Source organism: Python bivittatus, unplaced genomic scaffold, assembly GCF_059951505.1.
Source record: "Python bivittatus isolate LINGU-HERP-01145 unplaced genomic scaffold, Pbiv_v1 ctg000590_np1212, whole genome shotgun sequence".
In the NCBI taxonomy this organism is placed as follows: domain Eukaryota; kingdom Metazoa; phylum Chordata; class Lepidosauria; order Squamata; family Pythonidae; genus Python; species Python bivittatus.
Window position 1 is genome coordinate 22,539,921 of NW_028277086.1, and position 24,333 is coordinate 22,564,253.

Here is a 24,333-nt window from a genome sequence, read left to right on the forward strand (position 1 = left end):
CAAAAAAAGTTAAATCCATCAAAATGAATGTAAATATTTAAAACCAACAGTCCATGCAGATGTGCTGTTATCCATCTTAATATAAAATAAGGCTTATGATTCAAATAAGAGTTAAATTCCCAAGCATTACTGAAGGGTTCATTTCATCCTTTTTTGCCAGTCAAAATGTGACAGTACCACTACTATATATTTTCCACTGTGGCTTGATTCAAGTCTTCAAACACACAAGCACGTTATTAGTAATTCCACCACATCGTAAACAAAAACTCAAATATCATTTAAGATCTGAACAACAATTTGAAATCATGTCAGGAATTCAGTTGGATCTACATAACAGAGCCATCCTGGGAGGAGAGAGGAAAACTTCACAAGTTATCTTCATATGAGAATTCAAATGCAACACGTATGAACATGGACACACACACTAACCTTCTGTTGTAAGAATGTTTATTGCCTTTAAAACATTCTAATATACTGACTGGTGAATGTTACTTCTCATTTCAAACAAATCAGTTCACCTTTAAAGCAAAGTAACACAATTTTACTTTCCAATCATGAAAGACAGCACACTTTGAAAGAGAAGCCAAACTACCTTCTCTTAAACATTGCAAAGATTTCTCCAGAGTAGAAGATAGCCACATAAATATAATTTGTTCAGAACAGCCAAGGCTAAAATGGGTAGCCAATCCTTCATGCAGTTAACAGTCCATAGCTTTATTTATTTCGGTTTCATTCAATGTTGTGTCAGATTCAGACAAGCGTGAAAAGGGATATTGTACCACCATGCTCTTTTCAGGTAGAACTCTGCTACGTGGATTCCACAAGCCACTGCTAGCTCCAGCAATATATTCAAAAGAATATGATTTAATACGTCAGGGCTAGCAGTTTCAGACGATGGGGAGGAACTCCTTGTTTAAACATACAGTGAATGCCAGTTGCTTTTAAAGCAACTTTTAAAAGCATGTATACATTTTCAGAAAATTTATATCCCCCTGAATAATGGGAGCAGGTACTTGAATCAACCACGGACAAGAATTTTTAAAGCCTGTTTCACGTTATGTATAAACAAAGGTGGCATTCGTTTTTGGAAGGCTTGAGTCTAAATTAAGAAAAACATGTATGTTCGCTGCAGATTGCCTTTAGTACTCTTAAATGTTACTGAAGTTCAAGGCAAATTAGACTTCAACACTAAGCCTAGCAAATCTGTACTGCAATGAAGCTGGATTTCTCAACAGTACAAGCCCCTTCTTGTCTGCTGGTTGATCTATCAGCATTTGCAGGAAACCTGTCAGACTTACAAAGCCAAGAGCTTCACCACAGCCAGAGGCTAATGAGAAGTCCCCTTGAGTGACAAAGCCCAAGAGAACTCTGGAACAGTGAGATACAATATCTGGTAAGGGGTGAGGCCATAACCCCAAAACTAGATCTTCCTGTTCAGCTGCTGTTACATTCATGGGCTTCAAGGCACTCTTTTCTGTTACCTTCTCAGTGTTCTCTTTCTTTCTTCTTCCCTTTCGTTTCAACAGCTTGCTTTTAAACTGATCATTGTGCTTAGGTTCCTGAGGGCCACAATAAAGCCGGTCTCTGTCAAGCTGAAGCAAGTCCTCCTTTGCTGGAACGCAAATCATTGTGTGCAGTTCAGGGTTACCTTTTTTGAGAAGGGACAAGCTCACCCACACCAGGGCCCTGGGATAATGTTGATAAAGAGACATTACGGTATCTTCAGCCAGCTCTTTCTCATTCAGCTTGGAAGCACGGTGGTGTAGGTACCGCCTTTTGCTAGATGGAGGCTGACACCAAACTGATATTTGCCTTAATAATTTTCTGGTCCTGTTGAGAGGATACAGTAGGTGATATTTTTTCTAGTTTAAGGGGGAAAAAAACTAAAAAATTAAGAACTTTGGAGAATTTGCAGTATGAAATGCTCCCAGTTCAGACTCTAGCCAGCTAGTCAGTCATGATGTTTTTCTAGAATAATTTATTCCATGTTTCCACCTTCTCATTTCATTATATTTTTCTCTTTCATAGACCTACAAATACATGTAGTCTCATGTACAGCAGTTACATCAGAGTGTATTAAACTACGTAAAGCCTTTTGGGAGATTGAGTGGCATATAAACTGTACTTAAAATAATAAAATTTAAAGTGTTTTTCTATCTCTGGAAAACCTGGGTGCTCTGTAGTCCATCAACACTTCTTTCTTTTGATTGGGTGATGCCAATTTGGCTATAAAAGGATGAACACTCAACATAATTAATTCATTATTAGTATATGAGATATTCATAAAGATTTGTAACAGTATTACCTCTGAACTTTCTAATTTGCATATGTATAGACTGTATTTACATTGACTTCATGGAACAGAATTTGTTCAGAGTTTAAAATATTTCATTAATTTTTTTATCTTGCCCTTCCTGACACACCCATTGTTAGCTAAACCAAGATTTATGAATTAATCTAATTTTCTGGGTCACCCAACAGTTCAGGGGACCAGGACCACGGAGACTTAGGTTCAAGTCCACCCTCAGGCACAGCAGCTCACTAGAAGATTTGGGCCAGTCACTCTTAGCCCAACCTATCTTTGTCCTGTTGTTGTGGGGAAAATGGAAGAAGGGATGCTATGTACATCATCTTGAGCTCTTGAAGGAAAGGAGAAATGTAACTATTACTATTATATTATTATGGTTGGTCACATAGCCAGCCAGATGTTCAGACTGGATTTGGCATTTTAATCCACCTATCGAGTCCTTCCCAAGGACCTGGGATAGGCAGATGTTGTCTGATGGTATTAAAGGTACCATGGCAGGATATAAACTGTTCCAAGTAAAGCTGCCTTTTGCAATTGACTGATGGTGATTTTGTCAATGCTGATGGTCTTCAAGTGGTACTCCAGATGTTTTGTGATTGCACCCAAGGCGCCTATTACTATCGGGTCAATTGCAAAAGGCAGCTTTATTATTATGATGATTAGGCACAGTTAGCCAGATGTTTAGACTGGATTTGGCATTTTTATCCACCTATCGAGTCCTTCCCAAGGACCTGGGATAGGCAGATGTTGTTGTCTGATGGTTTGATGGTGTCATTATTATTATTCCATAGATTAACATATGGTCTTGGTTCACACAATATGCTGGGCTAAAATGTGATTAATTTCTAGATCAATGTGTAGTGTGAATCTTTTGTGATGCTGAAATTGGACCCTTCTTCCATCAACCTCCAACCGCATGATCCCAGGGCACTAGGAGGCTGCAAATGTGAGAAGGGAAGGGTGGGGCTCTATGTGCACCTGCACGCTGCTTTCCTCTGCACTATACTATATAACCTATTTAGTAATAACAGAATAATATGACACGTTCTACACACAAATGAAGAATATATAAAAACAAATTTCTAAGTTCTCATTTGAATTTAGTAAAATGGATGGGTGCAAGTTTGGCACGCTCACCAGGAACAACCTTTAAAAGATGCAAGGTGTAGCAAAGGATATGTATTTCTTGCTACTGATATTCCATCCGAAAGTATTTCTCTGTGTGCATAGGGGATGACAATCCCAACAGTTGTACTGTGCTGACAAAGCTTTACAATCAGTAAACTGAAGAAAAGTTAGTAACAGAATGACTTACAAAGCTAGTAAGCAGAATGACCTACCCTGGCTAAAGTGAACATTTTGTATGCTGAAAACAATGAATTGCTCTAGATCTAGTTCTTCTTTCAAGACAAATGCATGTAAACTCTTGTAGGGATTCACACAGCATGTAAGGTAATCACCCAACTGGGATTAACAAGGCATAAATTTGTTTGACATACCTGAGAATACAGAAGGCCTGACTTGTAATGACCTCATCTGTCGTGCATGCATCTATCGCTTTTTCCTCATTTTCCACTTGCATGATTTGACAGCATGTATCTATTTGCTGGTCTGCTTTGCTTGTTGGAGCATCTACCATACTTGTTCTAGAGCTGGGATCACTAAGGACAAGTTTTTCAGATACGCAATCTTCACTGTCCAAAGCCGGTATCTGTAAGGACTTCATATGGACTTTGTTTCTAGTCTCCCAATCCTGTGTGAGCTTATCCCATGGACAGAGGAATGGAGCCAAAGTCCCATGTTTAATATAATTGGCTCTTTTTGCGGGAGGACGCCTATGATAAAAAAAAACAAAAACATTTCCTATTTAGAGGCAGCAAAGCACATAATGCAATACAAAATTATCTATTCCTACAAAAACTTCAAGATATTTTTAAAACTGTTTTTATCTTCAGTCACATACTGAGTTGCACGATACATGTGTGCATAGGTAACAGACACATAAAAATAAACGTTTATGTACCTGCAGATACCTGATTAAATCAGAAGCTTTATTGACACTGGATGTTTTTCATCCTATCTTAGTTCAGTGATGATGACCGGATAGACTTCATTTTCTCAACACTGAGCTGCCTATCAACTTAAGATACTGCCAAATATGCCAGAATGAATTCATTCCTTACTATTATGGCTCACTGTAATCATCTATGATCCCAAGAGCTGCTGAATCTAGGTGGTCTGGCTCACCTAAATCTGTGAACTTGTGTCCCAATCATAAAAATACAGAGATAGGCTCTAAGAGGCTACTTTACACACCGAAATAAACTCTCCAAATATAAAAGCAATTACTCCAGCATCATATGTAATCAAAAGCGCAATACTTCTGAAAGCCCCCACATAGCTTCAAAAGTGTTGTTCCATGCATTCTCACACTAGGAAGAAATGGAACTGCAGCTACTTATTGCAAATCAGCACATTTTAAAGACTAATTCCCAAATAAATGTGATTACAATGCCATCCATGATATGCCCGTCTACATTTGTTTTATCTTTACCCCCTTTAGGGATCTTCATTTGGGAGGGAAAAAGACGTCGTCATCATCCCCTCCAGTGCATACAACAGAGTAACAAAACGATACTGCATGTCAAAGAACCAGATTGGTTGATCACAATACCTCAGTGAGATGTTTACCTTTTAAACTTTTCAAGGAGATTTTCCTCTAGTTCCTTTGCAAACTGGCTCGCAGCAGGACAGTCCGGATAATCGAGAGGAACATGGGGTATCCTCTTATACAGGGAGTACTTCAAAGCTTGTTGTAAGCCACCTACTCTTGCACCTTGATATATCTATAAGGCAAGACAATGACATGGTCTTGGAAGCCAGTAAGATAAAATAATGCTCATTAAGTTTAATATGGAGTCAATAATATGCCTTCACTTTTGATTTTGTTATCTAGGTTTCATGGGCAATACTTATCCCTTTATTAAAAGTCAAGAACATATTGTGCATAAATAAGTATATTTCTTTCATACATTCAGTTTACTTATATTCTTAAGTACAATTATTTACATTTAAAGTACTGCCTTTAAATTAAAATCAACCATTATTCTAGATTTATAACTCTTGTAATTTTTGAGTTGCATTTTTGCACTTTTAGGTTTTCTCCACCATCTGACACTATATTATCTATGTGCAAGCATGGGAGAGATAAAGAGATACAGAAGTTCTTTTATAGGAAAAATCACAATTGTTATTTACTGGCACATTTATAAATATGGATGCCCAGTATTCAGAGAAATAACTTGTCATAATATGTTAATAAATCTTTGTATGTTGTGTGTGTGGTGTATATATTAATTCACTTATAATTTTATGAGAAAATAGAATTTGAATGTAAAGCATTTTTTGAGAAGGCATCTGTAACTTGAAGTTACCATATATTTTTCAGTGGAGAAAGGAGCACAAGCTGATTCAAGGGAGCGAATACCCAGCATGCATGCTTGTTAGATTGTCCAGACTTTTGTTTCCACAATAAAATTGGAAAAGAAGTTGCAGTCATATATAAAACCATATAAAGACTTCCAGTGGAAAATATAAGGCAAACTCTTCTTTGAGCACCAAGGACCCCGAAGTTATATAATACATAGTTTATATTAATTTCTCCTTATTTCAGTTTGAAACATCACTTACGAAAGGAAGCCAGAAAGCCATGCCCCAACCTTTGGGCAGATAAACATCCCAGCCACTTCCCCATCCCAGTCGATCATCTCCAGCCATTTTTCCAGGCTGTTGAACCAGAAGTATAGGAATCTTGGATTCTCGCGGGCCCAAGTCAAGATGTGATCCAGGTACCAAAAGTTTATTTCTCAGATGATTCAAATCCTGAGAGGACAAAAGGGGACAAAGCACTCTGAAGTCTGGATTAAAAGAGGCTTCAGCAATAAGAGACAGAGCCTGTTATGTTACACTGTATATGCTTGAGCCCTGAGAAGGTGACTGCGGGGCTATGCAACTAAAATGGTTTTCTATCTCGCGTTTGGATACAGGGAAAATACTTCCCAATCATATTTTATTTTATTAATCAAATTTATACACTGCCCATCTCACTATATACATGTAAAGAGCTCTCCAACAAAGAATTCCCCTACATACCTCCTTGTACGGAGGAATTATGTGTACTACCACTTGTACGCCTGCCAACTTGTTCTCTTTGGTCCAAATACCAAACAGGGAAATGGGTTTACACAGGCAGAGTTATGGAGAGCTATGTGAATATTCCTTCCCCCCCCTCCGGGAAATATTGTTAGTTTGATCACATATTCAGCTCTTAAAACAACTATACATATTTGGACTGTATCATTTTTAAATCAACAGATGAGTTTGCTAAAGAACAGTTGCTAATGAACTGAAAGTGATCTCCATGAGTTTAGATAAGTTTACTACCATGCATTGTTCCCTTGAGATATTAAGGTTCCTATGAAACACTGAATATCACAGATATTCCTAAGAGACACTGAAATTAAAGCAAAGTCAATTTCAGAGGCTGGACCACAAAGGTAAAGCAGACATTCTGAACTGTATTTTCTGGGAACCAATACTGATTAGCAGCTACATTATATGAAAATAAAATGCTCAGCAAGTTTTATTATAACATTTGCATTTGGGTACAAACAGGGCACACAGAAGTGTTTTTAGGCTGGATTGGCTGGAACAGCCTTTCCCAACCTTCTTGTGATATGTTCAGAACTGCAACTCCCAGAATTACACAGACAGTGTGGTTAGTAAGAGGATCACAAAATATAAATGAGAGAGAAAAGGAAGAAAACACTTGTGCAAATACATGGTTGGAACATAGTCCCCATCCATGGCAGTCCTCCAATGAACATAGTTGTCCTTTGTGGTATGTTATTTCCATGTTAACGAATTCCACAACACAGATGGGGGGAGTATGAGATAATTATTGAGTTGTAGCTGAGCAGGTATGAGTCTGGTTAACTGGTTGAGAGATTGCTTAGCTGTCCTATAAATGTTATTCAGAGTTCTCAGATGGAAGACAGGAGGAATGTATATGCTTCTTTTTAACATCAGGAGAAATAGTTCTTGTAGATGGTGGTTAACCAACTGATTAGAGGTGCAACACAATGCTTGAAGGGACATCATACTATAACTTAGTCAACACCCATCTCAACATGGAAAATGCAACAGAAACTTTAGATTTATAAGCATATTAATAGACACTGCAGGTCTCAAGACAGTACTTAATGTTGTGGAAAATACTTAAAACACACATAGATCCCACAGAAAGTGGGATAATATGCAAACTGAACAGTCATGTCACACATGGAGTTATATCTTTTTAGGATTTAGATGACATTTTTTGTGTATTTCCCACCTAATACACTCAAAAGCTACAGAAACCCAGGTTCATAATCCATCTATATGTTAAGTCACAATGGTTATAAAATTTTATCTCCATTTTCTTCTTTCCTATCTATTTTAAAGCTGAATAGAAAGAACTTAATCAAAAATAACTTGATTATTAGAATAAAGACAATTTGTATCGAAGGGGAAAAAAATCAGTCCATGAATGGGAGTCATCAATTGCTCCAGTTTTCAGTTTGACCATAATTATCCCTATTTTCTTATGTTTCCAGGTGGGAAGGGCAAGATCAGAGCACTAAAGAAATATTGGAAGCCTATAAAGTACACTGAAAAATAGATGAGAGTACAGCAGGATGATGGCTTGGAAATAATAAGGAAGATCACTGCAGAAGCAAAGGACTGTCAATTTCTTGCATGTTTATGCTTTTAATAGAACAGTGAGAAACAAATCACATTTTATGGATTATGCAGAAAATAAACATGGCTTGAATAAGAGAGCAGCAGCTTGAAAACAAGAAAGAAGGCAATAAAAATGCTAGGAAGTTTAACATATGTGGACAGCAGGTAATGCTTCAGACATTGCTGGACATCAACTCCCATCAGTGCTCATGGTTTAAGTTAAAGAACTTAACTCATGGAAGAAAAAAAAATGTACAGAGCAAACACATTATGCTCTGTAAGTTCTGTTTTTTCGTTTCTGAATCAAGTGGGATCCACAACTATTTACCTACTCCAGGCTCTGTCAATGTAGAGGTTCTAGACACAGGAAATAGTAGGATTTTAAACCAGCAGAGGTCTGGAGGGGCTGCCCTCCAGTCTATATAAAAAATACATTTTCATTTAAACTAAAGTAATAGCATATTTTCCCCATGTTTTCAGATTACATCCGAAAGCTACTCTCGGCATGTGGATTCTAGACAAAGTACAGCAAACAGAGGAAGTGAATTTCATTCCATGCACAGATTATTGAAAAGCATGTTTGTGCATTCTTCATTTAAACAGAGAACACACACACACACACACACACACACACAAAACTGTAATAAAATACTTCCCCCATTTTTCTTCCAAAGGATTGAGATCAATGTAATAGACACACACCTCAAAATAGATGAGACCACCCAAGAAAAGCTTGGGGACCAGACAAGGTTCTGAACATAGTTTTTCCCAATCTAAGTTCAATAATCTAACCATTACAGCAACACCACTGAATGGAAGTTTATGTCCTAGGAAAAAATCAAGCTTATGAATTTCTTTGCGTAAACATAGAGATTTGGGAGCGGGGCTTGTTAATTAAGTGAAAGCTACCTGTTCTGACATTTTATTGTCTGTGACGCTCTTACGGACATTGTAGTCCCAAAGAAAGCTCTGAGCACATTCTTCAGATACACCTTCTAACATCAGTTGTTTAACTTTATCTTCTAAAAGAAAAGAAAAAAGGAGAATCTTGTCATCATGGAAAGACTACCATTATACTGTACAAGTAGAAAAGTTTGCAAATTAATAGCTGGAAGAAATAATTCTGATAATATTTGTAGCTCTAATAGAGTCCTCATTAACTTAACAAAAACTTTACAGGAATCTGTAGAACTGACATCTTAATTATAGTGCATCTGAAGTCAGAATACATTGTACATAAATCCCTTAATGGCAGCTGTAAAGATGGGAAATTGTGACTTTGATTTTAGCTTCATCCAGCAAAATAGTGCCTCTTTGGTCTTCAGCATGGCATTCTTTCCTAATTGTATAGTCAAATGTGTTGGTGAACTTCCTGTTAAGAGAATTTTTAAACACTTCAGCTGTGCAAAAACCAATCTTGCACACATTCTTTAGATCAGAACAGTGGTCCTTAAGCTGTTTGACCCAATTACCCGCTTTCCCAGTCTTGAATAATGTCATTATCCCTCCCCCCCAAAAAACCAATCCCTGCTTAAATATCAGACTAATGTTTTAGACAAATGGATGAAACATGCTTTATTGGGCAAAGTTAGAAAGTAAGGTTTCATAATGCAGACTGCTTCTGGCCAATGCTGCTGGAAGCAACAGAGATATGCTTGTATAGAAAAACCAAGTGTCTATCCTTGGTTTTTCCAGTTGAAGGATCCCAGATGAGAGAGCTAAGAAGACTTCTGGCCAAGAAGATGGAGAGTGAGTGAACTGCTATATAGCTGGAGGAGGGTAAATGTTGTCTCTGTGAGAGGAAAATTTAGTAGCCTTCTATATGTTTTAATGTTAGTTTTGATTGCATTTGATAAAGCCAAGTTAGCTTCTTGTGACCTGTAGGGCAATGACAGGAAAAGTCAAATGCAAGACTAAGCGACTTGCTGATGGGAATAGAACAGGAAGGTATGGTAACGAATCAGTTGCTAAACCTAGGAGTCATGTCTGTGGTTTAAAGGATAAAAAGGATTACATCTGAGGGGGTCGGTACCATTTTGGTCAAGCTGTTTACCTGACGGCTCGATTAAAATGGTCACGGCATTGCAATGTGAATCTAAGTGAGTACCATGTATGCTATTGGTTGAATTCTACTTGCTTGTTGAACTAACATTTAATAAAGCTTTTAGAACTTGGAAGTAACTTGTTTTATGGTGTGTCTGACATCTCTATCTTAAAAAAGGAGGAAAACATCTGAAAAACTACAGACTAATCAATCTGACAGTATGTCTCGGGAGATTCTAAGATAATAAAGGAATCAATCAGTAATCACTTAAATAACACAGTGATTAATAAAAATCTGTATGAATTACCAAAAACAAGTCTTGTTGCATTTGTTTCATTTTTGATTAGGTAATTTCTTTAGTAGATTGCGGGAATGCTGTAATACCTGAATTTCAGCAAACAACTTGACAAAATGGCACGCAAACATAGGATGAGCAAACTGGTTAAATATGTGCTGGGGTGCATGACAATTAAATAGATATACAGAAGACTCAAAAATCACGCTCAAGAAGAGCTCAATGCCATAAGGCTCGGAGTCAGGTTCATGTACTTTTATTAATGATTTGGAGAGGGAGGTGGACAGAATGCTTACCAGATTTATAGGTAACACAAAATTAAGTGGGACAGCTAGTACTCTAGCAGGCATAAATAAAATTTAAAATAATCTTGCAGGTTAGAGAAACAGACCAATAATAATGAATAACAGAAAAAATTGCCAAGTCTTTTACTTAGGAAGGAGAAATCAAATGTACAAGTCTGGGATTGGGGATACTTGGCTTGATAATGTTACTTGTGAAAAAGAATTTGAACAGTAGTTAACGAACAATTATTGAATAGCACAGTAAGCTGCAAAAAAAAGCAAATGCAATTTTAGGCTGCAGTAACAGAAGTACAATTTCCAATTCTTGAACGTATTATTCTCAATTTATTTGGCACCGGTCAGAACCCACCTCATTGTGTATTGTGTCTAGTTCTGGGCACCAGATTTTAAGAAGGATTCAGACAAACTGTAACAGATTCAGAGAATGGTAATTCAGATGATCTGTAGACTAGAAACTAAGTCCTCTAAAGAAAAGATTGAAGGAACCGGGAATGAGAAAATTTAAGAGGCCTCTGGTAGCATTTTTTAAATACCTGAAATGGCGTAATGCAGATGCCAAGACCTGTTGTCTATCATTTTACAGGGAAGGACCTGGAATAACAGTTTAAGATACAATGAAGGTGGGCCATACATGGTCTCCTGCAGCCTTGCTGAGTTCTGAAATCACACAGCTGATATGTGGCAGCAAAAGAGCCAGATTTCACTGGTGCCTTTTTCCTGAAGAATAAATGGGAAGAGCCCTCTGGCAGGCAAGCCACTCCAATTTATACCCTTAAACTCCCCGCCACCCAGACCCAAGACACACCATTAGAATTTGACTGTTTTGATAGCCTGATTTGGGAGGATTTTTTTTTAAGGGTAGAAATGGTAGCGGTTTGCCTTCTGGGGACATTCCACTCCCCTTTTCATACTTAAAACCCTGAAAAACCCTAAAAACAGGTGAAAATGTCCTGCCCTTCCGGTGACATCAATTCCCCAGTGATCCCAGGCCCTCTAATTGGTTGGGGGGACATGTTGCAGCTTCCAGTTCTAAAAAGCTGTGCAACCTGAGCTATAAGAAAGCAGATTCCAGCAGAATGTTAGGAAAAAAACTCCCAAACCATTAAGAGCAGTTTGACAGCGTAAGCCAGTGTTCCTCAATCTTGGCCACTTTAAGACATGTGAACTTCCACTCCCAGAATTCCCCAGCTATCATGCTGCTGTAAACCATTGCTGGAAAGGGTCGTCCTCTTCATCGCATGCGTTCAAATGCAGCCTAGACAGCCATCTAACTGGGATGCTCAGCTATTCCTGCACGGAGCAGAGGGCTGGACATGGTGGCCTTAATGCAGTGTTGTCCAAGCTTGGCCACTTTAAGATGAGTGGACTTCAACTCCCAGAATTCCCCAGCCAGCCATGCTGGCTGGGGAATTCTGGGAGTTGAAGTCCACTCATCTTAAAGTAGCCAAGCTTGGACAACACTGCCTTAATGGATCCTTCAACCTTTATGATTTCACTGCAAGTTTCACTGTATTATTCAGTTTGATTATCAGTTATCTGTATCAGCTAATGTAGAGAAACCTCCAGGGAGACAGATGGCAAAATGAAGAAGGGTAAACAGACTGTTAAATTTGCGCTGCTAAAAAAACCATAAGCTACTGCGTGCGAAGAAATGGTTAAAAGTGAAATCATGATCTTAAGAATCCATTCCAAGCTATAACTTATAATTATCAGACTATGATTATTACTCCAATTATAGGGGAAAAATAGTTTCTGTGGTGAAGCAAGCACTGGCTGCCAGGAACTCTTAAAACTTCTCTTAAAATATCTATTTCTGGAATAATTTAAACAGATAGAAACAAAGAGTTGTTATCTTGGGTGGCAGCACCTGTTGGCCTCGCCAGGATTCGAACCTGGATCATCTGTATCATTTCACAGAGGCTTCCATTGAGCACAAGACCAGTTTGGTGCCAAGTCCCTTCCTCGCCACTATATTCCCTACATAATGCCCACTGGTATGGACACATCTATTTGAATTCTAAGTCCTAAGAAGTCCCATGGCAATTTTAAAAACACATACATTTAATCTGATATGATATAGGTTATTTATTGTTCTGCAGTTACATTATGGACATGATATGTTACCTTGGTATTTTGCTGGATCTGGCATGGCTTTTAATCTCTTTTTTGGTAAATTCACTCGAGGATCCCCAACAGTCAAACCCAGTACAGTACCTGATGGAATGTCTGACGAACCTAAACCTTAAAATACACAAAAAAAGATGCATCTTTAAAAATAAAGTTTTGTCAACAACTATTACATTACAAAGCTTGTACCTAACAAAAGTTGAGGAAAAGATATCCAACATTCTCTTTGCTGTGAAATCAAGGAGGACTTTTTCCAAAATTAAACCCAGAACAGAGATGCCAATTGGCTACTTATTCTACAGTTCATTGTTTCAAAAGAGAAATATATATATAACAGGGGAGAAACAATACTTTCCCAGGTATAAGTCACGTTTCCTCAGCCTGGTATTGTGTAGTTATGTTGGATTAAAGCTTGTATCAAAGACCATCTTGGCTAGAGATGTACAATTTGAAACCCAAATCAATCTAGAAGACATCAGGTTGTGAGAAAGCTGCTGACCTTTTCAGATTTTTATCATATTAGATTGCTTATATTTCAAAACAAAACGTGAATATGTATCTGGAAATGCAGGGGAGGTGGGTGGATAGTCTTATGTGGGAAGTTCTGCTGGTGACCACAGGCACTGTCCGACAGTCCCACAGATGTGAGGCTTGGTTCTTGAAGGTGGGTTCTAGGAGCCTACAGTTAGCAGTGGAATTCCCCAAGTTTATCTTGCCGGGGGACTATGATTTCCCTTCCTTGGGGAATGAATCAGAGGCATCTTGGAAGTCCATAGTCACCATGAGCCTTGCCTCAGGTCAGCAGATGAGATGTGACATACGTAAGGGTGGGGACATAAATATGTGATTTTGTTATGGTCAGATGATTGTCTGATTGTTTTGAAGGTGACTGGAGCTGCCAGCCTTCACAGGTAGGAAGGACTATTCCATCAGTCTGTTCCAGGCAACTGACAGATTCCTTGTGTTTCCCTAGAAAGTCATTAAGACTGGAATTTTTTGCTTTGGGATATGAGATGCTCTCTTGATCTTGCCTATAAGGGGGAATGTTGTCTGGGATTGATTGTAATGGTACCTAAGATATTGTATTTTATATATACTTCTTATCTGCATTATTTTAATCCAAATACTGTATCAGGTATGTATGTTGCTCAGACATTGATTACCACTGGAGTAGCATACAAATCCAATAAATTAATAAATAATCAAAGAGGGGACGCTGCAGTATGTAATTTTCTTAGTCAGCATTCTAAGCAGCCAGCTGTGCCTTGTTTTCAGGATACCCTATTCTCGATACTTCTCCCTCCTCACCTCTCCAGTGTTTATATTTCCCCATTTGTATTCTGGCAGTGCCAGTTTAGTTACATATTTATCAGCAAGCAGATAATGAGTTTGTTATTAATACAGGATACTATTAATGAAAAAGGACCAGTGAAGATCACGTTGATTGTGAGGAAAGGCTGTGGGAACCGGAAAGGTCTGAACCACCTGTTCAGGCTAGCCAGTAAATTATTTTTGCACTTTCCCATAAGTGAACATGTCCCTCAAAGACAAAAAGGGTCATGTTCTCTTTGACTTGCATTTCAGTACCATCACCTATTCCTTAAACCAATTCCAAGCAATCTAACGTCCTAGTAATGTTAGAAATCGACTAATGGCTTCCCCTACAGAAAGAAAGCATAGGACTACTATGCTTTCTATAGACTGCTATACTACTAGTCTTTACCTTGCAACATTTCAAAGATGGTCTCTTGACGATGGTGGAGAGATACAAAATCAGGATTTCCACAATTTTCTACCCACCAACTGTTGATTTCAGGATCTGTAGGATCCAGGTCCTAGGAAGTCAGTGATCAGAGGAATGAGAAAGAAAATATAGTCAGCTAATAAAGTTAGTTCTTCCCTCTGGTACAGAGAGCTAGGGAGCATATGAGAATATGAGTAGAGTACTGGTCTGGCTATATGGAATTACCTAGTCCACGGGCCTCCACACTCTTGATAAGGAAAGCAATAAATATGCACTTGCTGAGTTTTCAGAAAGTATGTAATATTGAAAAAAAAAGTCCTTTGAATCTTAAACTCTGGGAACCATGGGTCCACACTGCTGTTCATTATCTACGCTGACTGACAATAGCCCTTTAAGGTTGCAGACAGAAATATGTTCTGGCCGTACCTTGGGAAATGCCAGGAATTCAGCCTGGAATCTTGTGAAAATGAAGCACACGTTCTAAGTTAGGCTTTAAATAGAAACTCTAGAGCAATGTTTCTCAACCTGGGAAGCTTGAAGATTCCCAGAATTCCAAAGCTGGCTAGGGAATTCTGGGAATCGAAGTCCACACATCTTAAAGTTGCGAAGGTTGAGGAACACTGCTCTAGAGTATGGTTCAACATGTTATACTGTAATGTATTATCCTGTATTCCTTCAAAAGCCAGTAGTGTGACAGATAACCCAAAATAAGCTAGCACACCTTAGACAATTTGTGAAAGCATGTTTCTGTAATACGAACATTTATAATTAGGGATATGCAGTACTGAATTTTAGTGTTTGACTATCACAACTAAATATTATCTTGAACATAAAAGAAAAACAAAATACTCCAATTACTGATTCACTTACTGTATGGACAAGTGCAACTTTCAGTGCCTTTGTAAGGACGCAATGTGAGAGGGGACCTATCAAACGATATCGGAGAACCTCCATTGTCAAATCACTGAAAGAGGTAAGAAATCTATGTAACTATTAAGGCAGTTTAAATAGCTTAAATTAACAAACTGTTAAGAAAACGTAGCAAAGGTCTGTATCTACCTTATAGTAATTCCAGTAGTTTGTGATGACCAGCAATACGGCTGGTATGGATCTCTGGTTCCATTGCCAATAATTTTTTTCACTGGGACAACTGTTTCTCCTGTTTCATCTTCCCTTTTTCGTTTGTGGCCAGCATGTTCAAGAACGTTCATTTTGTCTTCCTCTTGTGAAAATGTTACCACAGGTTCAGGTTTACAGATTTCCACAGGCTCAGAACACTGGAAGACTGATTTTAATTCAGAAAGTATGCCCTACAGAAGAGCAGGGGAAAAGGACTATAAATCTGAGAATCGTCTTTAATACATCTCTGCCAGGGTAACAGCACTATCCTTTGATAAATGGTTGGAAATTAAGACCTACATATGGACTTCATTCTCAGAATTCTTATTTAGTTTACTGACCTTGCTTTCAACCTAAGGCATGCTTCCAACATATTTTAGTTGCTACTTGACAATAAAACAACTTTGTCTAAAATCTCTTTTAAAAACCTGCAGCAGTACTGCAGAAGAGAAAGTGTTTTTCTGCCTTATTATTTCAGAAGAGACCATAGTTCAGTAAAGGAATACATGCTTTGTAGCCAGAAGACTATGGTTTTTTTTCAGCTGATGCCATGTTTTCTGGCCTTACCCTTCATATCAACCCCAAAGAGAAGAATAGATGTGCTGCTGTGCCATTATCCGCTACTCCAGAATCATGCGTGGATAACATGGCTCTATCACATGCCTCAGACTCAACATGCACACGGCTCTTTCGGTTCTCACCACTTCCTTATCAGGGGATCTAGTAATTGCAGAATTCATCAGTCCCTTTAAGACATGGAATCATAGGGGACACCCAAAACAGACAAATTTCATAAGATCTCTTTTCATATTGCTGAGATACAAACTCCTTCTGAGTGACCTCCAAGAAGCATCTGTCATCACCAGTATTAAGCCTTGTTTAGCTATCTGTCATCTCGTAATCCCAAATGTCGTCCAAGAAATATCTGGCCTCTGATAGGATTCCCTTAGGATCCTCCAAGCTGTCAGGCCTAGCCCAAGGAACTCCAACAGACCATGTAAATTCAGTCCAGCTATGTTTATTAGCTACAACCTCTAGCAAGAATCTTCCCAGACTGAAACCCCAGCACCCAAGTAATGCCAACCACAACATTGTAAATTCCTCAGGGAGGTGCCAGGCTCATCCTCTTGTATTTCCCACACTCCTCAGGAGATGAAAGAAAATGTTTTTCTCCCTGAGCCTGGCCCTCATAATTCCACTCCATCACACAAGCTTACCTAGGATGGGCAGTCAAATGTATCAGCCAATTGGTGAAACAAGGACTTCTGCCTACCCTCTTGGGGAGCTTTTACCAATCAGAACAGATACTATTGGGCTGGATCATAAATACCCTGACCTGGTATAAGGCAACTTCCAGTGAAACTATCTAAATGACAGAGCAGAAAGTAAAAAGGTTCCCTTCACAATATGTGCATAAAGTGTTCTATGCGCTGGTTGCTAACATGATGTTTTGAGGGAAAAAAATAATAATCTGAATCAATCTTCCACTATAGAGGGAGGGCCAGCAGCAAATTAATTAAATGAATCAGCCCAAAGCATTACACGTTTGTAATATTTCACCCAAGAAAAACATGGTGAGTTTTGTACCTGCTTAAAAGCTGGGTGGGTCCATATCCACAGCTGCCTGCTTTCAGAAGCGTCACCAGACCCCTGCCTGGGTTTCCAAAGGAAAGTAACTGGACCAATTGCATCCTGAGGATACCGATCCCTTTGATATAACACAAGGGAACCCTGGCGCTTTCCAGAGAGACAAGAAACAGCTGCAAATGTTGGCCCTGAGGAAGGAGACATCAAATAGGTACACTTCAAAATAACGTCCCAAGGATTCCAAACTGTTCTTATCTAGATCCAAACGATTATCCCAAAATATCCCTTGAAAGTTCAAATGTAGAGCAAAGGCGGGCCAGGGGAGAACCGGAGTACAACGTGTGGGACTGTTTTTTACTCATCCACCCATTACAATCCTTTTTTTGATAGGCTCCACTTCTGTTCAAGTTATTTTGGGGGGAGGAAGGAGTCATGGGGAATGGGAATAAAGTGCTTAAGAGGTTTTTCCTCTTTTTTTCTAAGCTATACTTGTAAATAGTCATACTTGTAAATACTTGTATGCTTGTATTTATACTTGCAAATAGAGCGCCAGTCTGGTGTAGTGGTTAAGGTATTGGCCTAAAAAACAGGAGACTGTGAGTTCTAGTCTGACCTTAGGCATGAAGCCAACGGGGTGACTTTGGGCCAGTCACTCTCTCTCAGCCCCACTGACCTCACAGGGTTGCTGTTGTGGACAAAGTAGGAGGAGGAAGGAGTTTTAGGTATGTTCGCTGCCTTGAGTTATGTATAAAAATAATAAAGGTGGGATAAAAAAAAATCTAAAAAAGAAAAGTCATTTTCTTAGCCAGCTAATACTGACAATGTGGAATAAGGATAATACCAGAATGCAAAAGGCTGTAGAAAATATGCCGAGCTCTTGCTTTTGAACAATACTCAAACTACACTGCTAAACTATTGAAGGTGCTCTTTATGATAGACTCCTATGGTTTTTGAGGAAAAATTACCTGCATCTACATTGCACATTCGAGCAAGTGCCGTTAAAAGCATCTCCTCTTTTCCAACCAATTCCAGACAACAGTAGTATGATAAATCCTGATATAAAAGAAAAGGTATTGAATTTCAGCCTGTAAAAAATAAATTTGGCTTGCTAGAACAGTATGAGGAAACTAGACATTTTACAAAATTGTACTTTTCTCTTCCAGTTTAATTTAGGGCTCTCAAACTAAAGAAAAACAAAACAAACAACCATAAGAAAAACGGGGATATATAAATATCCCAAAGAAAAAACAGCTGCCAACAGCTGCCAATTCCCAGTAACTTTCCAAAAACAGAGTTGTTTTAACTGGCTATAGAAACATAAAGTGGAAGAGAATTAATTGCATTCTTAGGTGAGGCATTCCAAGAAAACTCTTCCAGTCTCCTACTGCAAGCACTCTAGTCTACTGCCTTGACTAGTCTGAAGAAAAAGCACACAGCTTAATGTACCTATCAGGAAACTAGACAGACGGGATACAGATGAGATAATTACGTCTGAAGAATTGTTGCAAATATTTAAAAAATGTAGATGGAAATATCAGTCAACCTGTATTCTACAAGAAACAACAGCAAGCTATTTTTACAAGTTGTACAAAGGCCAAATGTTAAATTGAGTTGCCTCAGCTCTGTAAGAATGAAGAATGAAACATTCCGCTTTTTAATATTGAGAACTCAAGAGCCAGTATGATTGGAGACATGAAAACACAGATGGTACATAGTATTTCTCAGATTTAGACCAGCCTATTTCAGTCTTTTCTTGCCCAAAGGTGCCTCTGAATATGGTAAAGAAAGAACCCATGGAATGCAATTTTCTATAAAGGCAAATGGATTAGCTAACTAAGAATGGATACATTCATAGTACCTGAAGGAGGCAATGTTCTGTCATGGCTCGGTAGCAAGCCCTATAACTCTTCATTGTGGACTTGTCCCCTAAGCAGTATCCCCATTTCTTCACCATGTGAAACCGCTTGGCATGCCAGATGTGTGTTTCCAGCCAAATGTTCTTCTTCTGCCTGCGATTGAACTCTGACACCAAATTTATATGACGTCGCCTGGCTTTACGGCATTTGCTCTTTGGGAGTGCTTTTTTCTGATGTTCCGGTTTCTCTGCCTATGTTGTTAAAGCAAGGGATAATATGATTCACTGCACTGTTTATCAAATGGAAACTAATTCAGATAGCCTGTGAATTGTGATCAAGGAGAGAAGGGGAAGAAGGCACAGTGACCCAAAGATCCAAAAGGATTATCTTGAGAAAACAATTAACACCCTCAAGAAGGTGTCACCAGCAAAAATTAAAGGGGGATGGGGGAAATATCTGAATATCCCATAGAAGCCTGCCACAACACTTTTTGTGCTTAAGAACCTGTGGTTAAGAATACTATACATTTAAAAAAAAAAAGAAATTCCACATTTTCTTCTAGACACAAACTTTGTAAACCTGGGTGACTCTAGATATATAGAAGTCAGCTTCCAGAATTCTAAAAATGGCCATGTTGGCTGGAGAATGCTAGAGGTTAAAGTCCCACATATGTGGAGGACATCTAGGTTGGGGAAGGTTGTTTAGTGTGCAAAGTATTATGGAAGAAGTTAAAATGGGTAAATAAGAAAAAAGAAACTCACTTCTATTCTGGCAAGTTCACGGAGACGTCGTGGCAAACGTTTAATATTGTGACTCATAGCTCGCCTCCTCATATGTCTAGGCAAGGACTGAAACACTAAAGTATTGGAAGACTTCTGTGTAACAGCCTTCAGCATAGCCTTAATTTCAGCAGCTCGAGCTTGCACAAAAGGAGACACTAGAAAAGGAAATCTTGTTTAAAAAATCCAAAGATGCTTAGAGATGGTGTTCTCTATTCTGAAGCAGTAACATTTGAAGAAAATCTTTTTCATCGTTTTAGAGTTCCATACAACTGAATATATAAAAGTACAGAAAACCCACTTGCATAGGGATGGAGATATCAGAAATATAGCTGGCAGGCCTATTTCTTTCATGAATAAGCTTAATGGTAATTCTATTGCAATTTTAAATTATGTTGACATAAAAATGCATAACCATTATATGAAATGATTTTCCCAAGAAAAGAGATCCTCTGATTTGCCTATTCCCCCACTCCCTGCTACTTCTCTAACAAAGCTATAAGGCGTTCCCAAATGTTTGCTTTTAATTATCTACAGTTTAGCAACATTAATTTAAGCAGCTGTTAAATCAAAGCCTACTATGTTTTGCTAAAACCACTGCTATTTGCATAACCCAAGCTTTAACTGCAGCTTACTGCAGAATCTAGAATTCAGAAAACTGCTTTGCTTGATCAAAACTGGAAACAAAAGCTTCCAGTTCTTTTTCTTGTGGCCATTGTGAAGATGATAAGATATGTGAGCTCAAGGCTTGCTCTGGATAATTTTACAGTTCAGCACAAAAGAAGGCCTACAGAAAAAGCACAGCAGGGATCGGAGACAAAATGTACAGAAAAGTCTAAGATCAGTTCAAACCAGATTAAAAGTGACTGTTCTGGTATACTTTATAACATCTACATTTCACAGATGGCCAGCTATTCTTGGATACTCACCTGTTATGCATTTAGGCATTTCATGGGAAGCTTTTTGATAGAAGCTCTGTTGTGAGGTTTCAAAATGCAAATCTGTTGATAAGTCAGGAAAAAGTTTTATATTATAAAATAAAATGATTGAAATGTAAGCAGAGCGCATACTAATATAACAAAAGAAATCATTTAGCAGCAAATGTCTATTTGATAAATTAGGTATATAAAAATTAAATCCTGTCATTCTCTAAAAAAGAGTTTGAAATTATTTATACTTCAGTGTGTTGTTACACTGCAGAATATATCTGTATGGCAGTACCCTTTACAGATAGTCAGCACTGATCAAAGAGATTATGTAAACCATATTCATACCAAGAATAACTATTAGGCCCAGCTATGGTATAGTAACTATTAGAGCCAGTGTGGCGTAGTGGTTAAGGCGTCAGTCTAAAAACCGGGAGACCATAAGTTCTAGTCTAGCAGGCAGGCAGGCAGGCAGGCAGGCACCTAGCTGACCCTGACTGATCTAAAAAGCTAAGCAGGGTTGGACTGGATAAGTATAGGTAGTCCTCAGTTTAAGAACAAGTTCCGTTCCCAAGGTCTGTCCTTAAGTCAAATTTGTATGTAAGCTGGAACAGTATTATTGTATACAGGTAGTCCTCGCTTAACGACCATTCATTTAGAAACCATTTGAAGTTATGATGGTGCTAAAAAGCTACTTACAACTGGTCCTTGTAATTATGACATCGCAGCACCCCCCCGCAGTCACATGATAGCGATCTGTGTGCTTGACAACCAGCTCACACTTACAATGTTTTCAGTGTCCCGTGGTCACATGATTGCCATTTGCAACCTTCCCAGCCAACTTTTGGCAAGCAAAATCAATTGGGGAACTGCATGATTTGCTTAATGATCATGATTCACTTAGCGACCACAGTGATTCACTTAACTGCTGCAAAAATGTCATAAAACTGGGTGCAGTCACGTGATGCCTCGCTTAACAACCGTCCTGCTTAAGGACAAATTGTCCAGTCCCTATTGTGGTAGTTAAGCAAGGACTACCTGTAATACTGTATAAGCAGTATTGTGTATTTAACTTGGATCATTGTATGTTTAACTCAAATTTTTCTACAATAGGCTCTGTTCTTAATTATGGGTTGTCCTTAAACCAGGCATTCTTAACCTGGAAACTACCTGTACTTGGATGGGAGTCCACTAAAGCATTCTAAGGCTGAAAACTAGACTGAGAACTGAAAAAATATCCTGGAAGAAGACAGTGGCAAATCACTAGAGTTCTAGTCCTCCCTTAGGCCCAGAAGCTGGCTGGGTGACTTTGGGCCAGTCATTGTCTCTCAGCCCAGCCCAGCTCATAGGGTTCCTGTTGTGGGAAAACAGGAAGCAGGAGCATTATGCATGCCACCTTGAATTGTCCAAAATAAAGGTGGAATATAAATCAAATCAAATGAATCAATCAATAAAACTGCCAGGAAACCTGCATATACTTGGGAAAACCACCATTTGTTCTTACAGTTTTAAAAATAACTTGAAAATGGAAAGGTAATACAAAGTGGTGATGCTTTGGTCTTCATGTTCTTCTACAAGGATTCTAGGGCTATAAGCTGGACTGTGAAGTTGAAAAACATGCTCCAAGAAAGCAATGGCAAGCAACTTCTATACTGTGGTCAAAAAGCAGCCATGTAATCAAGATGTGTTTGAAGTAGGCTTTAATACTTTAATTACTTTAGATGCTTTAACCTAAACTCTCATTACTGTCATCCACAACTGTAGGGAATGATGAGAACTGAAGTCTTAAAAAAAAAAACAGGGTTAGGAAAGGCTGTTCCAGAAATTCTGGAGCTTTAGTTCATTAATTAATCACAATGAATGTTTCCATGCTAGTAGATTGGGGACTCTCTAAATAACAGCTTAGCTCCTGGTGACTTCATGGACAACACATCCATGCCATTTTCTTGGCAGAATATGGAAATGGTTTGCTTTTGTATAGTTTTTCAACTTTCCAGTTTAGCCTATAGCTATAATATTATTATTAGCATTCCCTAATAATAATATTTCCTAATGACCACCAGCAGACTTCTTGACAAACATCTTAGATTTATTTTAAGAAATCCAACACTGTTCAAAGATTTAGCTAGTAAACCTAATAGATACCTTGTTTTTTCCGCTGAGGAGTTCTGTCACCTCCCTTCCAAAAATATGCTTCATTGTGACTTGGCCCACCATCAAAGGGATAGGTCACACTAGCAGGTTGATTTTTCATTTTCTTGCCCCTCCTTTTCTCTTTTGCATTTGACATTTCTGCAGTAGAAATGATTGCATAATAAAAGCTGTTATTGTCAGTGGTTTAAACACACACAGTGGAAGCCATAACACATGTGCAATGGTTTAGAGTTGTCCATTATATACATTTTTTCCAACAGATTCTTTACTGAAAGAGCAACCTGAAAAAATACTACAGAATTAAGATTAACAGTAACAACCCACCCCCAAAATTGAATGGCCCTGTAATACTAACGCACGAACATAAAAAATAAATACGATTCATAAGCACATATAATACATTCATAAAGTGCAGACGTTGCTTCCTTCTCACATCTCTGGAAGCATTTAGAAACACTTATACAAAAATATATTTTTTAAAAAATGAGCTGCAGTGAATGGTCTCTCTTACATTTATGTGTATCACTGTCAAGCTGCAGGGAAATATGTCAGCATCTGTCTTAGTAATGCCACGCAAATGCTGTAAAAAGCTGCTGCTAGACCTCTGCTGCTTTGGCACATTTAAAATTTTATTTATTTATTTATTTATATTTCAAATCTGTCACCGCCCATTTCACTGCAGAGCGACTCTGGGCGGTTTTGCCTAATCACCAGAACTGATGCTGATGAGCGGGGAGCGCACCATCCTTTCACCAGCATTAAGTCTCCGCAGCATCCTTGCCTACCGAACAGAGCACCAGCAGGATTCTAATGAAGGCATTTTCTACCACCCAAAACAGTCAGAAACCCGGAAGAAAATGGAGTCGCCCCAACGAAAATGATGCACAGGCTGTGTCACCCACTGGAAGCTGGGCATCAATTCATGAACGGAGCCGAGCACTAAAAACCGCTACTGTACCCGGCAATTCAGAGGAAAAGGGCAACGCGCCTCCCAGCCACACAGCGTCTTTCAGCTGGTGAAAAGCGGCCAACCCTCCATTCCTCCCGCTGCAGCGCCATCCTCCCCTTTACCCTGCTCTCCCCTCTCCCTTAACTGCGCCCTCGGGCACTCCCTTCCCCGCGGCCCCTGGGCACCCTACCCTCTCGCCAATCCGGGCGCCCGAGGCTCGTCCTCCCGCCGCGTCCTCCTCGCACGAGGCTTCCAGCTCGGCCGAAAGAAGGCGGGGCGCTTCCCTCGCGGGATCCGCTTCCCTCCTTCCACCAATCGCGTGGCAGCCGCTTCCCCCGAAAGGAGCAGCCTTCGCGACT

The 24,333-nt window shown here is 38.9% G+C and overlaps 1 protein-coding gene across 1 annotated transcript; it reads right to left on the minus strand.

Annotated features, from left to right (window-relative positions):
- Window positions 1–364: 364 nt before the first annotated feature.
- POP1 (POP1 ribonuclease P/MRP subunit) lies at window positions 365–24,285 on the minus strand. Its single transcript, XM_007424800.4, has 16 exons — window positions 24,165–24,285; window positions 23,017–23,163; window positions 20,875–20,946; window positions 19,928–20,103; window positions 19,169–19,417; window positions 18,276–18,363; window positions 17,311–17,498; window positions 15,664–15,914; window positions 15,475–15,568; window positions 14,584–14,695; window positions 12,858–12,974; window positions 8,999–9,111; window positions 5,999–6,190; window positions 5,000–5,154; window positions 3,808–4,143; window positions 365–1,830 (listed from the first exon to the last, which is right to left on the minus strand). Exons 2-16 carry the CDS (start codon window positions 23,159–23,161, stop codon window positions 1,176–1,178), a joined length of 2,943 nt encoding a protein of 980 aa, XP_007424862.1. The 5' UTR covers window positions 23,162–23,163; window positions 24,165–24,285; the 3' UTR covers window positions 365–1,175.
- Between the last annotated feature and the right edge of the window lie 48 nt (window positions 24,286–24,333).

Excerpts from the sequence above, each read along its gene's own strand:
- POP1 (XM_007424800.4), bottom strand. The coding sequence starts at position 23,161 with ATGTCAAATGCAAAAGAGAAAAGGAGGGGCAAGAAAATGAAAAATCAA. Across the intron at positions 5,155-5,998 it reads TGGCTTTCTGGCTTCCTTTC|ATATATCAAGGTGCAAGAGT; the intron begins GTAAGTGATGTT and ends CTTGCCTTATAG. Across the intron at positions 4,144-4,999 it reads CTCCTTGAAAAGTTTAAAAG|GCGTCCTCCCGCAAAAAGAG; the intron begins GTAAACATCTCA and ends TTTTTATCATAG.